Source organism: Dermacentor andersoni, chromosome 3, assembly GCF_023375885.2.
Source record: "Dermacentor andersoni chromosome 3, qqDerAnde1_hic_scaffold, whole genome shotgun sequence".
Lineage (NCBI taxonomy): Eukaryota > Metazoa > Arthropoda > Arachnida > Ixodida > Ixodidae > Dermacentor > Dermacentor andersoni.
Window position 1 is genome coordinate 55482910 of NC_092816.1, and position 22261 is coordinate 55505170.

The 22261-nt window shown below is 45.4% G+C and overlaps 1 protein-coding gene across 1 annotated transcript in view; it reads left to right on the top strand.

Moving 5' to 3' along the window:
- l(2)gl (LLGL domain-containing protein l(2)gl) overlaps positions 1–22261 on the top strand; it is a 54641-nt gene that overhangs the window by 17144 nt on the left and 15236 nt on the right. The window contains exons 6-18 of the mRNA XM_050169582.3: positions 231–371; positions 952–1108; positions 2235–2358; positions 3020–3074; positions 3999–4153; positions 5127–5344; positions 8183–8413; positions 9573–9725; positions 10791–10966; positions 11398–11486; positions 11906–12053; positions 14588–14784; positions 16634–16750. Coding sequence (XP_050025539.1) covers positions 231–371; positions 952–1108; positions 2235–2358; positions 3020–3074; positions 3999–4153; positions 5127–5344; positions 8183–8413; positions 9573–9725; positions 10791–10966; positions 11398–11486; positions 11906–12053; positions 14588–14784; positions 16634–16750 — 1961 coding nt within the window. The remainder of the gene's footprint in view (positions 1–230; positions 372–951; positions 1109–2234; positions 2359–3019; positions 3075–3998; positions 4154–5126; positions 5345–8182; positions 8414–9572; positions 9726–10790; positions 10967–11397; positions 11487–11905; positions 12054–14587; positions 14785–16633; positions 16751–22261) is intronic.

Here is a 22261-nt window from a genome sequence, read left to right on the forward strand (position 1 = left end):
TATTGTTGCAAGGCTTCTGAAACACTTTTCTAGGTACTAATGGAAGAATGGCCATGCTAATAAAGGACGTTGTGTCAGAAATCACCTGTCGCAAAATTTTTTTCCAATGTTTCAAGTATGGGCACTGATGCGCAGCTTTGTCTCTCTCTTGGAGAGAGAAAGCTTTGGATCCAAGACAGCCTAATTGCAAGTTGCACAAGCTAAGCGTCCTTACTCTTCGCCCTGCGCAGGCTTCGCATCTTCACCTGTTCCGTCCAGTCCTCCGGAGATCACCTGTACCTGGGTACCGAAGGAGGCGACATCCACTTGCTGGACATCAAGTCATTCCAGATGACTGACACCATCATCTACCAAGATCTCGTAACTCAGAAGTGAGCCTCTGTCCATTTGGTGCCTTGATAGGAATGGCACATAATCCTTGCTGTATATGTACAGGGGCGCCGTCGGCTTAGTTAATACCTCATGGGACTTATAGTGGCTGAAACCTGGTAGGATGTATGGAAATCTGGCAGCATTAATTTGCCACAAGATGTTGCTTCATGCATATTTTCGATTGTAAGGCATAGGCACTTCCTCTGACTTCTAATAATCCTGCATCATGAAAGCACCATGTTGTAGCAAAACTTGTTCTTCACTTGCCTTCAGCTTAAGGGGGGCAAATGGAAGGGTGGTTGCAATGGTGAACAGGCTTAGCATGCTCTTTCTATTTTTTTTTTTTTTTTTTTTGTGCCTTGTGTTCTCTACCATGGCGGTGTTCATTGTAACTTGAAGCTATCTGCCTTTTTTTGGCTGTTCTGTGTTTATGTTTTCTGCCGTAGCTTCAGGAAGCATTAGAGGTTATTATCGGCTGTAAGAGAAAGCTTCTGGTGCATTGACTGTCTTGTTCACAATTTGGCAAAACAAAGCAAGACGTGACATGCTCTGGAGCCTCACGGTGCGGTTGTGTTGCAGTGTTCCTGAAGACTACAAGATCAACCCTGGCGGTGTGGAGGCAATCGCAGAGCACCCTTCGGACCCAAACAAGATGGTCATCGGCTATTCAAGAGGCCTTATGGTGCTGTGGGATAACGAGTCGCTCAATGCCGACCAGACTTACATCTGCAACAAGGTGAATTGTTGGCTGTTGTGGCAGTTGAACAGTATAATGTACAAAGCAATAAAAGCCAGGAGACTAACTACCCCTGACATCTGAATACTGGGTAGAAATGCATTAAACAATTCTTGACATCAATTCTCAATCATGCTGAACTGGTAAATAATTTGCATTGCATTTGAGCTAGCCAGTGCTCCTGTATGCATATGCCCGATTTCTTTTGGGGTTAACTGCATATGGTCATACTGGTGTATGCTGAAGTAAGACAGCACTGTGAATTATACATGGAAATATTTTTAGAAAAGGAATTGTTAATGAAGTAGCAGAGTGGTAAGGTGCAAAAAGAGCAGAGATTGGCTTAAACAAAGTACACTGTTAATTTTATAAGTTTTGCGGCCATGCTTATATGTTTGATAAATGCAGCACACTGTGTCTCCTTTGACCATGTTCTCAGTTTGCCATTTCACTGTGACATTAAGTATCTCGATATTAATACAGAAAATGCTAATTTGAAGTCTTGAACACCTCTGAAGGTGGTTTTTCGTATTAATGTGCTAGTTAGTCCAGCGAAGGAAAAGCTTGTTGGTACAGCACATGATGCGTACTTCATATCTGTCTGCTACAGTGCAGACCAGTTATAATGATTTTGATGAAAATATTGGAAAATCCGTCCATTACAGTTGTGCATTGCCAGTACATCACATCCAAGCATATTTTTTGCTTTTTATGGTATACAGGACAATGTAGTACACGATAGCCATCTGAACTGTGATTTTGAACACCTCTGGTGGTCATAATTCACAGCCCTCCACTGCAGCATTCCTCATAGCTCAAACCTCAGTGTTGCTCTGAGATTTTAAACCTCATGAGTTGTAATGAAATGTACAATAGCCATCATTACAGACAATAATCATTTTAAATGGACTACCTTGCATGTCTCTGCACGGTCTGTTTACAAGATGGCAAGTAATATGTTAACCTGGCTTGTTTCTTTAGGAACATTTATTTCTGAAAAAAAGAAAATGGGGTAGAGAGAGAGAGAAAAAAGAACTGCGAACTGCAGCTTCATGAGATACTGGCTCACTGCAGAGTTCATTTCAGAACATTGTGCTGACTTTCCTTGTTGGGTTGTTGGATCCAGGATCTCCACTCAGTGGCGTGGCATGGAAGTGGCACCAAATTCATGAGCGCCCACAATGACTGCAGCTATTTCGTTTGGAGTGTCAACAGCTCTAAGGCCATTGAATCTGTGGAACAGTGTTATGGTGAGTTTCCACAACGACCTCTTGCAATCCTGTAAGGACTTTGGCGGCAGTGCATCGTTCTTGTCCTCTACAAACTGAAGGCTAGCTATTCGTAATGCTGGGCCACGTATGTTGAGGCTTTGTGTCCAATGAGACCAATCTGCATGATCCACATTAGTCCAAAAATTAAATCACAAATGGGGTTGATGGCGTGCAAAGGTTTGTCACCTTCAATTTCTCCCGTGCACCATTACTTTTCTAATTTACCATGAACTGTGGATAAAGTTCAAGACACCCAAATTCTGATCACGAAAGGTTCTTATGCTATGTTATTTACATGTAGTTCTCGCTTGACAGTAGTATTTAAATGAATGTTCTTGCTTGAAAGAGAAAAGACATACTGATGGCCCTCCCTGAAGGATACCTAAATGGGTCAAGAGCTCCGTGGCAGCCATGAGCATGAGTACCACTGTGCTTAAACATACATTGGGGCTGCCTCATGTAATGCATGTTCGAGAATGTGTTCTCGCTGCAGAATGGGCTGGTCGTACATTTGTGCAGTGACAGGTGTAGCAGTTTTGCCGTGTTATGCAGAGAAATGTGTAAAAGGTTTTAGGCTTAATGACAAATCAAGAGTGACCGTGCTGCCAGGCAGTGTCTTGGAATGTGAACCTTTTCACAGGTCCCTACCCATGCAAAGCCATCAACAAGATCCTGTGGAAGCGGACCACTGGGAAGTGAGTGTTTCCGAACATTTCAAAACACATTTCATTTGCAAAAACAAGGGCTGGTCTGGCAGAAACAAGTACCATATTTACTTGCATAATGAAAGCACCTTTTTTTTCTTCCCCACAGTTCGCACAAAGATGAGGGATGCGCTCATTATACGGGGGAAAAATTTCAAGCAATTTTTTTTTCTGTGGCCATCTTTAATAAGAAGGACACACACTATGATATGGCGTCCGACATGCTGAAACGGCAGTTTGATCCGGGGTGTTCTTTTGTGACATAACGCTGGATTGGACGCATGGTGTGATTCAGCTGCCAGTATGACACACCGAAAATGGCAGCCTAATTGTGCTATGCGTCTCCTACTTTTGTTTCATGCCAAGCTTCCTATCCACTGCTATGGCAAGGCAGAACACCTTGGATTTGGCTGCCATTCTGGCATGTTGGACGCCGTATCAGACGCGGAATCGTAGTGTGTGCCCTACTGCATAATCTTTATGCAAGAAAAAGAAATAACTCCCTTTTTGATTGGAAAAATGGGGGATACGTGGACTACGCAAGTGCATTCATCATTTGAGCAAATGTGGCATGCCAGTACTTCACGTAGAAATTCCAAAGGCTTTCAAACTGATTGTCTATGAATGTGCGAGTACTGCTGCACAGGCAACTTTCATTCCCATCGGCATGACCATTTACATCACGGCCATCGTGTATATTGAGTTGAAGGAATGGTACAGCTTCATGAGCCCAACATTTTGAAGGGTTTCAGATGGTGGAAGAGCGTATCGTACGACTTATTTCTCCTACTTGAACTGTAGCCCTTGCAGTATTCTTAAAAACAACACGCAGCTTATAAAGGGAGCAGCTTAGGGATGTGTTCGGTTCTGTTGTTATCGTCCTCCTAAAACACACATCCCTGCTTTCTCCTAAAGGGATGACTTCATCATCTTCTCGGGTGGCATGCCACGAGCCAACTATGGTGATCGACACACAGTCTCGGTGAAGCATGGGGAGACTTCCAAAGTGCTGGATCTCACTTCCAAAGTGGTCGATTTCTTCATCGTGGATAAGGAGGCAGACGACCCCGGTGAGTTAAAAAAAAAATGTGCAGCAACCATTGATAATGATAGTCAGTGTAAGCGAATAGCTCAGCGCTTCCATCAAGCTGTTCACTTTAATCAAAGAATGATGTGCTTAAAAACGTATAGTTGTGGCAGTGAGGTTATCTAGGCAGTTTTTTGTTTCAGTGTATCCGTTAGCCAGCACATCTATAGAAGATGTATATGTTAACAGCATGTGCATCTCAAGAAGCTATAACAGTTGGCATGTGCAACAACAACAGTGCACCCCTGCAAGAACTGACTCTGGGCTGCCCTGCAACATTCGCTTACACAGCCAATCAGTTTCTTGTCTTTCTTACATTTGTGAGGCTTGTGGTGATTCGTGCCATCATTTTGTTGTCATTATTCCATGTGTTCCGAGTTTCTTGCACGATGCTAGCGTGAAGCGGCAGAATCTGGTGTTCACCATGAAGTTGAAAATTATTGAGTTGAGCGCAAAGAGAAGCAAACTATGATGTTGTGAACTTATGCATTCGTGCTGAAGCTGCAGCTTGTTTGTGCAGGTGTTGCCTTTATTCATGCTTTCTTCTTCGTCAGACAGAAAAAGCTCTTGCCAAATTTTCATGCAGCCATGTCTTGGTATTGGAAGATCAGCCCTTGGCTGTCATGATCAACATGGAGAACAGAAGTTTTGCAACTTTCTCATCCAAATAAGGCAGCATAACATTGTCTCAACTCCAGGGGATGATTTTGGAAACTGCCACAGTTATTGTGCTGCCAGCAGTGTAGGATGTAGCATAAAATCTGACTGACTGTACGTTTCGGTGGTTTTTCAGTAACAGATGACGGTTTTCCAAACTGTGAGGTAACACCACTTAAAAAAAGAATTATATATATTCCTGCTAACTCACCTTAGGCTTGTTTTGGTCAGAGATCTTAGGCAGTGAGAGATGCCTGTCATGTGCTGACATTGTGGTTGGTTTCGGGTTGACCTTGCAGAGACTGCTGAGCCTGTGGCCCTGGTGATTTTGGCTGAGGAAGAGCTAGTGGTGGTGGACTTGTCTTCGGATGACTGGCCCAGCTTTGCGCTGCCCTGCCTGTCGAGCCTGCACTCCTCGGCCATCACATGCACAAACCACTTCTGCAACGTGCCCCAGGACGTCTGGGACAAGCTTCTTGACATGGGCCGCAAGCAGACGCTCCAGTGCTCAACAAAGGTGAGTAGGCCATTGTTGTACAGCGATGACTGTTCAGAGTTCAGTGAAACTCGATATAACGAACTTCAGGGGACCATGGGAAATTGTTTGTTATTCTGAAAGGTTATAGTGAAAACCCAAAAATTAACCATTCTGCCCATCAATTCATCAGTTGTCATCGTATTGCTATCCCTGAAAACATAGCTGTTGCTATTTTCCATAGAATCTGCCGCCACGCACCACTGAAGCACTGTACAGTAAGAGTGGTGCGTGCAAAAGAGAGGCTGACACCGAGGAAACCACCAACAAAGAGAAAGCTCCATGTCACCTCTAAAGTGTAATGCTTCTTTTTGTTTGTTTGTTTTTCACATTCCTTGTGGTGGACACCTGAACTACTCCAAAGTGCAAGCGCGTGTAAACAACACCGGCCAGAACATGCAATGGCATCCCCGTGTGTGTAGCTGGTACGCCACAGAAAGAAGAGCGGAGGAAAGAAAAATGAAAAAAGGAAGAGACGTGCCTCTGTTGCTAGGCGACACTTATCTAGGTGGAGCATGCACTTGCAAAACCTGATGCGGTGTTGCCTTTAGAATAATAAGAAAAAAATATTATAAATAAAATATTATTATAAATTATATATTATATTATAAAGGTTCCCTCCCATCTTTCCACGTTTTTCTCCTGCGGTGCTGTCGCAGGTTTCTGAATCCATGCACCACAGCGTCCACGTCTATTAGCGTACTGTTCTGGCTGCCATGAAGGATACGCGGAAATCTAAGAATCCCCAGATTTTGGAATATTAATTCGTTGTACGGAAGCGTTGTAAACTGAATAACCATCGCTATTCTGGAAAGTTCAATATTCTGAAGTTCCTAGTACTGAAATATCCTTATATTGAGGCTATATATACTTGGCAGGGGATGTCTGAAAAGTTTGTTAATCTGAAAGTTTGTTAATGTGGTGTTCATATTAATAAGGTCTCACTGTACATCCTCTAGCCTTTGTGCAGTCTGTTGTGGGCATATCATGCTTCTTTGACTAAGAAGTCGCCATGAAATACAAATATTTGTGCTTACCTGGGATTTGATCCTTAGTTCAGTGTGGAGCCATTGTGCTGCAATCATCATTGTTACCATCATGCTGTGATTGTTAGGCCAGCTATGGCTGTTTTGTGTAGCACTTAAGGATTTTCTTTAAGTGACTGTCTTCAATTGCTTACGTTCAATAGCAAGTTTTACCTAATGCTTCTAGTGTTTACGTGAAACCTGTTGTGTGTCATATGTGCCTCCAAGATGTGTAATCGTGTAAAATTTAACTTCTAATAGGAAGTTTTATCCGTACTCTGTCATATTATCTGAAGCCTTTTGAATGTCATATGTCTTATAAAGCAAGACACAACAACAACATAAAAAAAGGTGTGAATAGATGCGAAGATGTGCACCAGAATTTCGGGGACAACTGCTGTCATTTGTGAAGTTTGTGCTAGATGACAGCACAATACTGTTCTACAGCAAATACAGAGTAGTGCGAAGTACAGTGTACGCTTGCTAGAATGAACCCGTGTACAACAGAACTTCAGATATAATGGACCATATTTTAGCCTTAGTTTGTTCTACCTATTTTATTAATGCAACGAAATTCGCTTTTAACAGACTGTGCTACAACGGACTATTGGCTACAGTGGACGAAATTAACAGCAACCTGTGTGAAAATCTGCCGTATAAAACGGACTTTTGCTGTGTCGACACGGGCTGGTTGCTGACTTGCGAGGGCCAGCTGACGATCGTGGAATCAATATCTTCCACACGAGGGAGGGAGGAAAGCGGGGTGGAAGCGCGCCGTCTTTCGCGCATGAAGCACAGGGGGAGGTGAGGGAAAGAAGGGGGGGTTCGACTCCGGTGGCCGCTGTTAATGGCGCAGCTGTGCGGGCGCTGTATCTTAAAAGTGATCTGCAATATAGACAAAGTACACGCCCGCGCGGGCCTCATGTTCAAAGTGATCTGCAATGTGGACAAAGTGTACCCAGTGCCGATAGCTTCATATGCACAGTGCTTTCGATGTTTAGTTCGCGTTGAAGTGAGATACAGCACGGAGGTCAATTCACTCATTGCTGCCGCTGCGCTTATCTTGCTTAATTTACTATTGCACTCGATGCGTCGCCTTCCGGCCAAAACTGCAATTTTTGTTCGTTTTTTACTTTGTATGTTTGTCACTCACTCTTTGCAATGAAGTTGTTAGACATCGTGACCAAAGTTTCGGAAGTCGGGTGTCTCGGATATTACGGACTTTAGATAAAATGGACATTTTTTGTTGGATTATCAGTGTCTGTTGTGACGAGAGTCGCCTGTATCTGTGCTTTGGTAGTAGAAGTTTGTTACTCAACGTATAGAAGGGTGATTGGGGAGCAGAAAAAAGCATGCATGGCTGCAGCGCTACAAGCAAGAGACACCTGAACTTTTCTATCGCAGTTTTATGAGTCCTTAGTTTCATGTTACTTTAATAACGTTTCTAGCAAAAGTCACTTGACATTGGCCTATTTTGTTAGCAGTCTGGTGCTAACTTATATCTGCATCGCATAGGCGTTTAGAATTCCACAGGGTAAGGCAACTGACTGATAGAACAAGGAATGTTGCTGAAGCCGACGTTGTCTTCAGCGACATTTCGTGTTCTACCACTGTTGATCACTTCAAGCGTCCACCTTCCTGTGAACTTCTCTCTGGTTTTGGAAACAAAGTAAGAGGCCCACAAATTAGGCAGAGGCTTTAAGAGATCGACAGTGGTCGAACATGGGACGCCCGAGCATTCGCTGTATCGACACATCGTCACTGCATCTGAGGGACGTCCTGCATTCCTTTGCAGCCCTGGCCACTGGTGGGTGGCCGTGTGACGGCTGAGAAGCCAAGTCAGCATGACCTGCTGGTGACGGGCCACGAAGATGGCTCCGTGCGCTTCTGGGATGCCTCTGGGTCGTGCTTGCGGCAGCTACTGACTCTCAGAACAGCGCGCCTCTTTGGGGCAGGAGACGGCCCCTCGAGCTTCCATGCTGCACAGGACGAGGAGGAGGAAGAGGAGTGGCTGCATTTCCACAAAGTGAGTGTGCTCCGCATAACACGAGACTATCTTTAAAAGGGAAACTGTAAATCAGTTTAAAGTGTCCTTTCACAACTCTATTTCAGTCAATATTGCAGCTTTAAGGGGGGACTTGGGTTTTCGAGACCAAAAATCAGCCCGAAATTCTAATTCTCAATTTTTATTTTCCGCGTTCCTGACGCGTTTCCGCACCTACCTCCGAAATTTCGTTACAAAAAACCGCTCTGAAACTTGGCTGAGATGTTCACAGCTGCGTATGCGCCCGCAGACTATGTTATTCGCCAAGCCCGAGGGATGGTTCAGGACCCCTTAGGTAGATGCAAAGCTTTCCTTCTGAAAAACCCTTGTAGTTTTGGGTGGGTGACAAGTCTTCCTCCCATAAAATAGCATTTTTTGATTGCTTCATGTGCTAGTGGCAATAAAGTGAAATGTGAAGTTAACTGAAACTGATTAGAGCAGATTTCTGGAATTGTGAACATGCTTGTCTGGCTGCAAGCTGAGGCTTTTTGTAAGCCAGAAAGGAAGCAAAAGTTAAATTTGGGTGGTGATACTACCACTGAGATTCCTATTGCCAGCTCTCCCGTGTGACGCCTTAGGTTTCCAGCAGTCTCTTTTCATTGCTAGCTCATTGTACATCGGTAAAGAAGGACAACATTTCTTTCAGAAGTAAGCATAGACTTAATTTAACTGGAGAACTTGTTGAAATTCTTCGCACATAAAAAAGCCCACATACTCGGAACATATAATTAAATCTAATGCGACACTGATTTCATTGGTGGCACCATGGTGCATTTGTGAAATTCAACGAGGAAAAGTTTCAATTGCATTTCCTGCACTAATAATTAATATATTCATCTAATAACGAAATGCAGAAAATATATTTTTTATAGATAATCTACCAGTCTAAGTTAATTTTTTTTCTCTCTGTGTGTCCTCCTATTAATTGATAGAGTGTTCATGTACAGCTGTGTGAGGCTGTTCTGAAATATGGCCAGAAGCACTGGAATTGGTGGCATGGCCACACAAGTTTTCTAGCATGTCTTTGGATGCATTTTCATATCAACTGAGAATGAGAAGCATTTCTGGAGATGATTCGCGGTTTCACAGGCACACCAACAGCAGCTTTCTCGCATGCCAATAATGCAACACATTCGTGCAGGTGGGCACATTTGACCCGTACAGTGACGACCCCCGCCTGGCGGTGAAGAAGGTCCTCTTCTGCCTGCAAACAGGGCGCCTTGTGGTGGCCGGCACCGCAGGTCAAGTGGTCTGCTTCAGCTTCGATCCGGAAGAGTCTGAAGCCACTCCTGAGGTCAGTGGGCATTGCCGCGAGCCAGTGTGATGCCGGCACTACTCCCAACGCTGTTTCATTGCTGCTAGCAGTGCAGGTTGTGTATTGGTGTTGCTTTCTTGCAAGCAGTGCAATCAGATGCACTCGGTTATTTGGTGAAAATTCACACAAGCTCCGTTATTCGGATGCTGTAGAACATGCCAGTCGATTTCTCGGGATGGGTTCCACTACTCACCCACCGTAGGTGACTAAATAGACAGCAAAGTGTATGTCGGCTATCTTAAGTGCAGTTCCAGTTCTGACAAAGCCGGTAAAAAAAAGACAGCTTTGCGAACACGGCGTCAGAAAATGATGCAGGGCTACTTCGTTGTCCAGACAAGACATCGGCTTAGCAGAGTACTTGGAAACTTGATAGGAGGGCCGTCTTACTGGCCAACGAAGTAAAGATTTATGCATCTAATGTAAGCTACTTTGTGTTTTTTCATATGTTCACAAACACAAAATGTTAAGAGTACAGCTATAATAGCTACTTTCTTTGTCTTGTCAGCGCTATATGGCGTCATGTTCCAGAGATGTCTTCGAAATGCATTTTGTTGCCTGGGCTCGGAGCTGTATTCCTAGCATTTAAAATAGGCTGTCTTCGATGCTGGTCAGAATTGGAACACATCCTCACTCTGCTTTCTCGATGGCAGGCACCCACTTGGCTGTTGCACTAAACAAGGGAAGCGTATGGGGCGAGATCATCTGGCAACATCTCAACATTTATGTAGTGAAAGGTCATTGTGGCTACAGTTTGATTGTATGAGCTGTGCAATAATGCAAGAGGCGCGAATTTAGCATGTTAAAACGTGGGCAAAAGCCTCGTGTTTAGCGGGGGTTATTGTGGTATGCGAATTTGTAGTGCTCGTACTCGTGTGTGCAATGCGATGTGCTGTGCCTTCCTCCTCTTCCTCTTTTTTTTTTTTTTCATGCGGTTGAGAGGTCTTATTCAGGAGACAACGGCTAGCCCATTTCTCTCTCTGTCCACATGGTGTTTACATATGTTGACATGGTTGATAATGACAACAACAACAATCCATCCTGCAGGCCGTGCAGCTGAATTTTGTGGGCGACCGTGACAGCTTTGTGTGGAAGGGCCACGATGCCCTGCAAGTGAAGAACTGCGCCGCCAAGTCCGAGGCTGGCTTCCACCCGGACCTTGTGCTGCAGCTAGCGCCACCTGCTGGAGTCACTGCCCTGGCACTGCACTCCAAGTGGGGCCTGTAAGTGCAGAAGGAGGGCGCTTCTCTTTGTTGCCAACTACAACAGCCGCATGTGGATAGGGCTGTACTGTAAAGGACGTCCATATGCTATACCCCCCCCCCCCCCCCCCCCCCCCCCGTTACGACATAGTTCTCAAAAAATTTTCTCTCAGATATGAGCTTGCAATAAGTAGTTGCTCATAGCTAATATCGGATGTAACGAAGGTATTTTCATATAAGGTGCGACTTCATTGTTGCGAGACTCCAATGTATGTCACACTTTGGGACATGGCCACTGCATATAGAAAATAGTGTTCACCTTGTTTGGCTGTATTGAGCGCAGTCCTGTGAATACTTGCGAATGTTTTACGGAAAACAGCGCATGCTTTTGTCAAGTTGTGTCTGCCAAATTATGGCTAAACGACATGTTTGGTGCCTTCTTTCTTTTGCAGTATTGCCGCTGGAACAGCCCATGGGTTTGGTGTCCTGGACTTTGTACAGAAGAAAGTGGTTGTCTCGAAGTGCACGCTGAACCCGCACGGTAGGTGTCGTTTTGCTTTGAGAGGAGCTGTTTCTGTATTGAACACCTGAGAGAGCTGTCTTTGCATATTCTGGCATTTAATTTGATTATTTTTAAGAAGCTTCGTTTCTCTTATGAATGCGAAGCAGAGCCATGAATGAGAAGAAGAGCCAAATAAGGGCTCATTTTTTGCTAGCCACAAACCACATGAAGCCAAGGAAAGCATAGAGGGAAGCTATTTTCTTTTCTTTAATTGAGTTCTAGAAATGATAAGGTATAAGAAAATAAGGTATAATACCTTAGAAGGTTGTAATATCTTAATAATGTTATACCTTAGAAAACACAGCCTCTGGCTCTGGCCAGTAACCATAAGAAATATAATTTGAAATGTATTCTGTATTCACATCTTCTTGTTACGATTTATTTTTGTGTTTACGCAGACCTGGCCGCATCAGGCGATATGATGTCCCGCCGGAAGTCCTTCAAGAAGTCCTTGCGTGAGTCATTCCGTCGTCTGCGCAAGGGTCGTTCCCAGAGAGGCCGGAAGGACAAGTCCATGACTAAATCGCCAGAGAGCCGGAGGCCCAGGTGCGTCATTAAGCAGCATGCAATGTGCGCAAGGATTTTGACTAATTGCATGACATGTTCCTGCATTAGTTGTAAGCACCAAAATAGGGAGTTCTGAATTTAATTTGCTTTAATTTGGGAGCCTGACTCATTGCAAGAACCGAAATAAGGTTCATTGGCTTGTGTTCTATATTTGTGTGTTGTACCGGGAAGCTTAAGGCCAGGCCCAGCTAGTTCACTTAAAGGCCAACTGCAACTAAATTTTGGTTCGCATAAGAAGTGTGTGCTTCACAAAATGCTTGCAAAAAAAATTGATGTTTTTCTTATCAAAACTGAAAGAAATGCTGCCATTATCACTCGCCAGAAGTGACATACTATTTAAACTGGAGAACCAGTGCCTGGGTCGTCTGCTTCCCTTGCTTGTATATGGTTCCCGTGTATCAGCGAACAGGTCGCAGACGTCTGCTAGCCACAGAGTTAATTTATTCGGCTTGCTGCTTCGTGCACTGTACCCATGCCGTTTTGCACCTACAATGTTCTTTCAATGCAAAATATTCTCAGTGTCAGGCCGGTTTTTTATATCTGGTTGTCTATAGAGCCTCGATGCATTCCGGCTCCACTCAGAGATGAAGAGCCCATTGGGGTGACCAAGCTAAAAGCAAGGATATAGCCCGGTGTAATGCAGACGCGATCTGTGCTTGGTGCAGTTACGTACGTCCGCAAAAATTGGGCACTCCGCGGTCTAGCGTGGCTGGTGCTGGAATAGAACGTCTTCTATCTCATGCTGGAGCCACTCGAGCAGAGCGCATTGCGCACTAGCTTGGCTGACTAGCAGCAGACTGGCCTACAGTTTGGGTCCACTGAGCGAGCATACCGACTCTGCGCCTTCGACAAGCCAAGCACTGAATGATCAGCAGTCATGTACGGTTCTGGGACTTTCGCCATATCCGCGTCACTACCGCTCACCGCCCGACGCATGCATTGTCTGCTTAGGTGCTATATAAAGGCTGCCAGTAAGAAAATTGGGGCAATTGCTGGCCCTGCGACTTTGCCAAGATTACATTGATAGTATATGCTAAGTATATACCGTATTTAGTCAAATCTAGGCCAGCCCCAATTCTAAACCGACCCTAAACGTCAGAAGCAAAAAAAAATTAAACGTTACTTGAGTGTAGGCCGAACAAGAAAGTGAGGACAGCGGTCACAAAATGAAAACAGCATTTATTTAAAATGAACGTGCCGAGCTCACTCTGCGTCGTCATTGCTGCTAGCCTCGTACGCTTGTGGACATGCGCAAGCTCACGTCTGAGCGCCCACGCATGCGCAGAAAGTGCGGCAAGGCTCGTACTCATGTAAACGCAGCGCGACCTCGGTGAACAGCTCCTCTCTGTTATCGCGCACTTATCTTGCACTTATCGCTGTCATCTCCTCGTTGCGGCACACGCAAAAAACATCTCCTGTTGCCTCCGACGACGACAGATGTTTCTCTCATCGATCCCGCCTGGCTTGAACGTTTGTCGATGCCTGTGCAGTTAGCACAACTTTTCATTTGAAAGCGGCACTATAGAGGTTACAACCACGCCATGCCGCACGCCGATGCTCTACAGGTCAAAATGACATCATCACCTGTGTACTTCAGTTGGCTACGGGCGTGGCTAGTAGCGGCTGCGATACTGTCTTTTCTGTTGGCACTAGCTGTGGGCCATATTTATTATCATTTTGAATTACGAATTGGAATGTTATTTAAAATCCGCGAATCTAAGCCGACCCTAGAGTTTGGTATGATTATCTGAAAAAAAAAGAAAAGGAAAGAAACTGCTGGCCTAGATTCTAATAAATACGGTACATAGCAAATCGGGTACATCGAACCCACATATAACGAATTATTCTATACATCAAACCGCTGTAAAATTTCTTTGAAATTTTTTTACAAACTTTAATTTTATAGATCGAATTACCTATATATAGAACTTTTTCTGTAATCCCTTTCAGATTCAATATATCTGGGTTCGACTGCATAGGCAATTTAGCTCAAGTGAAATTATGCTGCAGTTGGCCTTTGGGGGAGGGGGGGATGTGGGGCTGAAAAGTAAACTTTTGAACTGACATGCCAATTTCAACAAAATTGGGCAGGATGCCTTGTCTCCGTGTCATTAGAACATGTAAAGTTTATTACCCTAGCACAAAAAAAAAAAAGTTACGCATGCACCATTGAGCAAACGAGTGAGTCGCCTTAGGAAAACTTTTATATTTAAAATGATAAAATTAGATAAACATTTTCTGAATAAATACCTTGAATAAATAAAGGTCTATCAGCTTACACTGGCTGGGCCATCCAAATAGAATATAAATTGGGTGTCAGCGACCTGGCATTGTCACTGACATATTCAGCGCCTGGATTCAGCTCAACAAAAGACTTACGCTTAATCTGTGTTGCCTTTGCAGCCTTAAAAAATTTAGCTGAAATAGGTGTTGGACGAGACCTCGAAAAGCAGGGCAATTTGGAGAGTGCAGCTTACCCTACGTTTTGGTAAAGCGCACAAGGTATTGCGCAGGAGAGGGGAGGAAGAAGGCAGCATGTCTTCTGCCATGGCCAGCCCTGCTTCTCGGCACAACGAGTCTGCCATCGACCCCGGCTCACCCCTGTCGGAGGCCAAACCTGTCGAGCGCCAGGTGGAAGCGCGTTCCACAGATGATGCCCTTTCGTCCATGGTCCGATGTCTCTGCTTCTCCAGCAGCTTCATCCTTCACAGTGAGTCCCGGTGGCTATGTCCTGTTGTTTCTAGTTTTTCTTGTTCTTGTCTGGCCCCCTACATTTGCTGATCGTTGAAAAGAGGAGGTAGTGTTGTAGAGCTACAACAGACCCTTTTTAGAAATAAGCTTTTTAAGCAGCTTGATCCGACGCAAGTGAATTGCTGTCTAGGTTGCCGTAGACGCATTGCTAGAAATTAGTACAAAAAGAAGTTGCCCTTTTCATCCCTACTTTCTCTTTTCTGTGTCCTATTTCATACTGTGCATAGCTAATATTTGCAGTCACTAACCGATTTTCCAGACCTCGTGGGGACCAAAAAAATACTGTATTTACTCGATTCTACTGCGCCCTCGATTGTAACCCACACCGATTTATCATGACCAAAAGAAAGTAAAAAAAAAAAAAAAAACGCCCTCAATTGTAACACAAAGCCTTTTACCGTGACCTAATGAAAGCCAAGTCCTTTGCACTACGGCACAACTCATTCTTTCATACAGAAATACAACTTTCTGTCATTTGGAAAAACAAATATTTACTCCGAATGCACTAAAGTTGCAATAAATAAAAAAAAGTTGCAGTTTCGCTGCAATGACGAAGCATCGATTTCGATGACAAATTAGTAGACAGTTATACAAAAGATAAGGTTAGTGGTTTTATCGGCTGTATAAACATTTAAACATTCGCTTACTAACTAAATTAACAGGTATGGTGTTACGCACACGCAAGGAAACATGAACACGTCTCACTCGATGACCACGGAAACTTTTTATCAAAACGCTGGAGTAATGAAGTGCGGCGGCAGGAGCGAGCTTTATGTGGCCTCTCGCTTCAAGGTGAACTAAGCAGCGAAAACACAGCATGGTACACCTAGATGCGCAGACTCTGTCTCCATCGCAGATCGCTTTCTATGTAGGTGGGTGTGCAGGCGCCAGAGTAGAACGTTTTTCCTGTTTGCGCCAGTCCCGCTTGCAAGTTTCAAGAACTCCCAACGCCCATGATGCAGCCCGATTACCGTCCATCTCCGCACACGGGATCACTTTCCTTTCAATTGTGGCATCGTGATGAACTCCGCGTCTCTTGGCAGTCGGCACTTTCATGCTGTTAGAGCAAACACAGAAAACGGGAAGGCTGACGGTGGACTAACCTAAGCGCACGCACTACAGCACATAGAGGGAGCTACAGCAGCTTGGCTCGAAGTGCACATGAGGCGGCCATGTTGAAATGTCGATGGCGATGTGGTAGTGCAATTCTGATGCGCACGCAATTTTCGCACCTGTTTTATCTGGAAAAACGGTGTGCGTTAGATTCTAGTAAAAACGGTAGTCAGAAAAATCAAACAGTCCGAAAAGCTCGTTCAACCCAAAAAAATAAAATTTGTTAGGCTTAAAGTGGCTTTAAAAAAAATATCTGTTACTGCTCTGCCTCACACTACGCTTGGAGGTGGTAACACTTGCTTGAATTTGCCAAGAGTGACATTTCCGTATACAGTTGACGAGAGCATCCCCACGTTGGCAATTTCCACCAACGTAGTTTGCCATGTAGATTGAAGAAAATTGATGCAATGAGCAACATTTATGTGTGCGTGTGCTGTACCTGGTCACAGTACAAGCACCGAAACATCAAATAACTGCACTGGCAGCCACTCAGACTGTGCCTGACGATTTGCGCTCTTCCTCATGGTTACGTTTTCCAGGCTATCCCTTTGAAAACATACAACAGGGTTCTGTAGAAAAAAACTAAATATTTCTGAGATTGCATTGGTCGAACTTTCACTGTTCGATTCATATTTGTAATTGGAGTACTCGCAAATTCCTGGTTCTTATCACTGTCTTTCTTTCTATCGTTTCAGATGCAGCAACAACACCAACTCTCTGGGCCGGCACCAATGCTGGTGCCATCTTTGTTTACACCCTTGCTTTTCCCCCGAGCGACAAGCGGGACTCCGATCCAGTTCAGTGCACCCTTGGTAAGCCTTTAAAAAAAAGGTTACTTTGGCACATGAAAGCAAGCTATGCTTTGTGTTTGAAGTAGTTGTGAAGCGTCTTGTCTGAAGCTATCGTGCATCTCGTGTGTCTCCAAGATCTCCGATCGCACAACAGTTTACTTGACACCTTGCTTAGCGTTCGCACCGTTCAGTGTCCTCTTGTCTGAGGCCTCTTGCATGTAATATGTCTTATCACTCGTAAAAAAAGACTGAAGTGTGCGGAGAAAAATCTTGGAGGCAACAGGCTGTCATTTGTCAAGTGCATGCCGCAACGGCACGGAAATTTGCACTTAGCAGTGAAGTTGGAGTGCTCTTGCACCGGTGAGGGTGCTTGCTCAGAATTTTACGGTACAGACATGATAGTGTCAAGTTGTAATTTGAATATGCAAGAAAACATAATTATGTTGCATGGCACCCACAGTGTAGGAATACTATCAGAGGTGTGTGAACGGCGCCCGTCCTAGCATACCGGTTTTGCATTCGCTTCAAGCAGTTTCCGTAAGATGGCGCCCCCCTGTTGGGGCCATCGGTGAACAAGCACAGCGAAAGATGAAAGAGCGAACGCGGAGCGGGAGATGTAAGGACACGAGCATGGAATGGCGGAGACCAATGAGAGCAGCCCCTTCAGTGACATGCTCGTGGGAAACTGTTGTTATGCAGACCCGCCCGACCGCTTCTTTCATACTATACCTCGCATTGTGCTTGCTTCGATTGCCATGGTGAGAAAGAAACGGGTGAACAGGTTCACAAAATCATTCATACCACAAGAAACCGTGCGAAAGCAACACACGTATACCAGCACAAAGCACAGAAGTGCTCGCAACTGCGTGTCACGAACGCGAACGATGATGTGGTGTCGATGTGGCTTCACCCTTTAGAACGAGCTGAGGGCCCCGAAAACGTAGCGCTGCCCCTTGGAGGATGGCCAAAACACACGCAAGTTGTCAACGTGCCCTCAGCACGGCCAGGCACCGTTTGTACACCTCTCATAATATTCCTACACCATGGTGGAAATTGAAACATAAACCTCGTTTCCAGTTGCCATTTAAGGTCTGTCTTAGTGGCTGCGGACACTAGGTGTGGATACTAGGGGACCTAGTGAGTGGGTTGTTGTATTTGACTTAAGGGGGGAGGAGGGGATCAGAATTAACTTTTTTGTTTCTTGACAGAAAGGGCTGAAATTTGGCACACACACTGCACATTGCAACAAAGAGACAATTCTAAAATTTCATTAGGATATCTTAATTAGTTTTTGTTTTATAAGAATTTATAGGTTCCTTGCTTGTGGAAAGCCTGGCACAGTAACGAAACATGATAGGGAGCTGGAAATACTTTGCATGTTTGCCCAGATGTCTAATCTACATCAAGACAGTGTTCGATTTTTTTTTTAGTGTGCTAATAATTTTTTGCTCAACATAACATGCACATGACTGTGCTTCACTGCATGGAGCCATGTAGTAATTGTGAAATAATTAAATAATGGAAAGATAAAGAAACATTTCAAGACTGTCTTTAAGTACAGCACAGCTTGCAGATCACAGCAAAACAAACTGGACCAAAATCAGTCAAGCCATTGTTGTGCTACGCTTTCCACGAGCGAGGTGATTGACAAAAAAAATGCAATTGAGAAAACTGGCTACAAAGTTTGCAAAGTTTTAAAAGCACTGCAAATTTACTAAAAAGCACCAGGGCTGTAATACAGTGCAGTCCACTTATAACGATATCGAGAAAGACGAAAAATATGATCGTTATAACCGATGATCGCTATATCTGGACTGCAGTTATCAAAAAAAAAAAATATATTTAAACGCGTTTGCGCTCTTTACCTTTGCAGCTCTGAACTCGAATTCGCTACTTGCTCTAAAGAATGGATGATGTATACAGCAGGCCGTGAAAAACAAACTTTATTTCTGGCGCCAATGACCGTGTCAAGGATTAGGCGCGCCGAAATAGTCCGAAATCTGCACTTGCTTTTGCGGCAGCTTCAGCTTCACAACCGCGGTGTGCATGGATTCCAGCTGCTGCGCGAACACTGGCGGCAATCTTTTAGCATGCACAAAATCAATTAAGGAGTCGATCGACGACAGTGCACTTTGCGTGGACATCGTGGTCGGGGTCAAGGAGCCACTGTCGATCTCGTTGTCACTGTCGCTGATGCCATCGCCACCGTCGCACAACTTTGCGTCTGTCAAGACAGCACATCTTCGGCGATCGCCTCGTCGGTGACCTCATCGCAGAACGAGGCAGCACTGTCTGCAGTCAAAAACTCCTCCTTCGACACACCACCTGTGTCACCAGTAGGAACGAGCTCCCAGAGCTCGGTTATGTCAGCGACTTCCACCGGGTCGGTCTCAGCGGGTTGGGGAAGTTCGTCCTTACTACGCACAAAGCCCGCCTTCTTGAAGCAATTGGTGATGAACCATTGGTAAAGCACCTCTTCAACATCGGCGTACAAAGGGTCTCTAACCCCTTTTCCGCTGATCGGAATGGCCGCTGATAGCTCCTGCCTTCACAATCGCGGTGCTCCCGGTTTTCAAGATGGTTGATATCGTTAACTGGACGAGCTCATACTTCTTCACGAGGGCGCTCACCTTGAAGCCGCATCGAGAGTCCTGCAATATATCCATCTTCGTGTCAAGCGACACAGCATTGCGCTTTGTCGGCGCCATCTTCGAACTTGGTTGAACCGTTGGTTGCACGCTGCTTCGGTGGCGTCAGCCTGCTATCGTGAGAGAGACGCCGGATGATAGTGATCTAAGGAAAGCAAGAGACGCGGGACGGGCGCCGCCACGCCGCATTGCTTGTCGCTTCTTTTTTTTCTTTCTCTCTCTTTCGAAGCGACTGTGGCCGACGCGCATGAAGCAGCTAGCGCCATCTTGTGGCGCGCTGCGCCAACGTTGGCTGCGCCTACTCGTGCGCGGGCGGGGCGAGACGCGCTGCGCGGTAATGGCGGCAGATACGAACTTACAGAGGTAAACATCGCCTCGCCTCGACATCGTTCGTTTCAGGGAACTAAGCAACGCAAACGTTACGATTATTTGGCACGGAAAACGCCGTCCAGACTGCCAAATTTTGATCGTTATATCCGATATGCGGTGAATAACCTATCGTTATAAATGTTTTTTTTTTCCATAGACCTAATGCATAAAATGACACTCTCATGTCGACCCATCGTTATAACCGATATATCGTTATATGTGGTATCGTTATAAGTGGACTGCACTGTATTTTGAATCATTGCTGTCAGGCATCTTCTTACACCTTTGCCTCTTTATTTGGTGGGCTTTGGATGCCTTCTTCAGGCGTTCTTTATCCTTTTCTTGCGCCGTTTGGAGTCGTGCATGACCACCATTTTCACTGCCAGGCCGAGCCTGGTATCGCAGTGTACACCCACAGAACGCTGTTGGCATCTTGGGCACAGAGCATTAGCGATCAAAGAGTTCATCGCAGAAACAGGCATAATAATGAACTCGCAGTCACAAGGGGCCTAAATTTGTTCTTGGCATTGCTGCTTCCGCTCAGTCGCTGACACTGCGCGAAGGGAGTCGCGAACGCTGCATGCCTGCGCTTCTGCAGTCACCGCTGACACAAAACGCGGCTCGAGGTGCGTCTGAATCGTGCGACGATTCGTCGGGTGAGCCTTGAGTTACCATACAGTATGTAGCTCGTCGACGGTTGGGGCTCACTCGCAGGCTGCGTGTCCCTGTCGCACGATGCATCGGAAACGCACACCGTCTCTGCCGGCGATGGAGACCTTCGACCCGCGTCGCCTCCAACAACGCGATCTCGGTTGCTGACTCGCGCGGCCGTACGCACAGGTGCGAGAGCCTCCATTGGCACGTCTTCCGGTGGCTTAGTTATCGGTATCGATGTCACAGGGCGATTGTCAGCTTCGCTGCTGGAATAGCACGGTGCAAGATAACGCGGCACGTTATCCGCGTGTTCAGTCGGGTTCTCCGCTTCTCCCGCTGGCCGCCGTCTTTTTCTCGCCGTAGGAGGCTTGCGCTTCCGTTTTCCGAAGGCGTGCTTCATTTAAAAGTTCATTTCGAACGAGCGACGATCCATCACTGACCTGGGAGCTTTCATAAATCCGAATTCTGCGAGTGTCAAGCGAAGAACGACGCCGGCGTGGTTTTCAAAGCAGACAACTGCCGTCCGCTGTGGTTGCCAGCTTGCCCGCTGCTGCAGCAGCAACCAATGGCGAGACGCCTTTCAGTACGGCAACCAATCGGAGGCCCGCTTTCATGGCAGGGCCTGTATGACCGCCTTTAGCAGACCCGCGCTTCTTTTGTGTTTGTGCGTTTGTTACAAGATGGCGACGACCGAAGAATTCAGAAACGGAATGGCGAAACTTCGAGCGTTCGAACGATACCAAGATGGCGGCGGTCGGTGGCGGGAAAGACGAGTTAGGGCTCCGCGAACTGCGGTGATTTTACGCGATTTAAAGCTGTTTTCTCGCCCTACGCACTGATAAATTAATTTTTTTCGGGCACTTTTAGTGCGTTTTCAGTCAAACCATATTGATACAATGTAGATTAGGCATTGCAGATACCGAAACGCGTCGTTGCCAAAAATCGATCTTTTTTGCGATTTTAGCGATCTGATCCCCGCGTCCCCCCTTAATGAAGTGTGTTGGAGACATGTACTTGTGTGTACATGAGTAATAATGAATATTCTAATTATGAATGAGGTAATTATGCAAAATTTATGGTGATTGTGATAGTTCGTTGTACTTGGACAATTGGATGCATTTGTATCGCATAAAAAGTATATTTTGGAGGAAATGAATGGTGAAGTAACTGTTTTACTTCTCCGTGTACACCTCAACCGTGCCGTGAGGGAAGGAATGCCTGTATGCGCGACATTTAGACAGAAGCGGAATGCTTCCACTGCTCACGGAGGCCACTAGGAGGAGTCATGACGTCGGCGTTAGGGCATAAAATGCCATGCGCCCTCTCGTAGTAATTACTCAGCTATGTGACTCAAGACCATGGCAAATGAGTCAGAAGGCAATGCGAACGGGGCCCGATAACGCTATTGCGTTCCACTCTTAAAGACGAAGCTTAAGCGTCCTCCAATATTTTTTCAGCTGTTACTGATTTTGAAAAGGAACTTGCTTGAAAGTTCTCATTTTGTGGCTGCTCGATTCATTCAGACAGACAATAACACTGTAACTGAAGGGGTGGCGTAAAAGTGGGTAACAGATATGGCGAATGAGTGTGGGGTATAGGGCGCACCGCCACTGCTGTCTAGACCGAGTGTTACAGCTTAGCACACCGTAATGAGAGCCCTCAAATTGAAGCGAGAGCTCACAGTTCTCTGCATGCAGTGGTTCTTATCCCACTTGTCATCACTTCTTGAACTCACTACCATTGCCATGACACAGACAAGTATGCTCTGCAATTATGCACCTGGAAAGCTAGCGATACCAGCAGAAAGATATTAATTATACGGAACTTTTGCAGCTCTTAGTGTTGTACACAGAGGGAATGT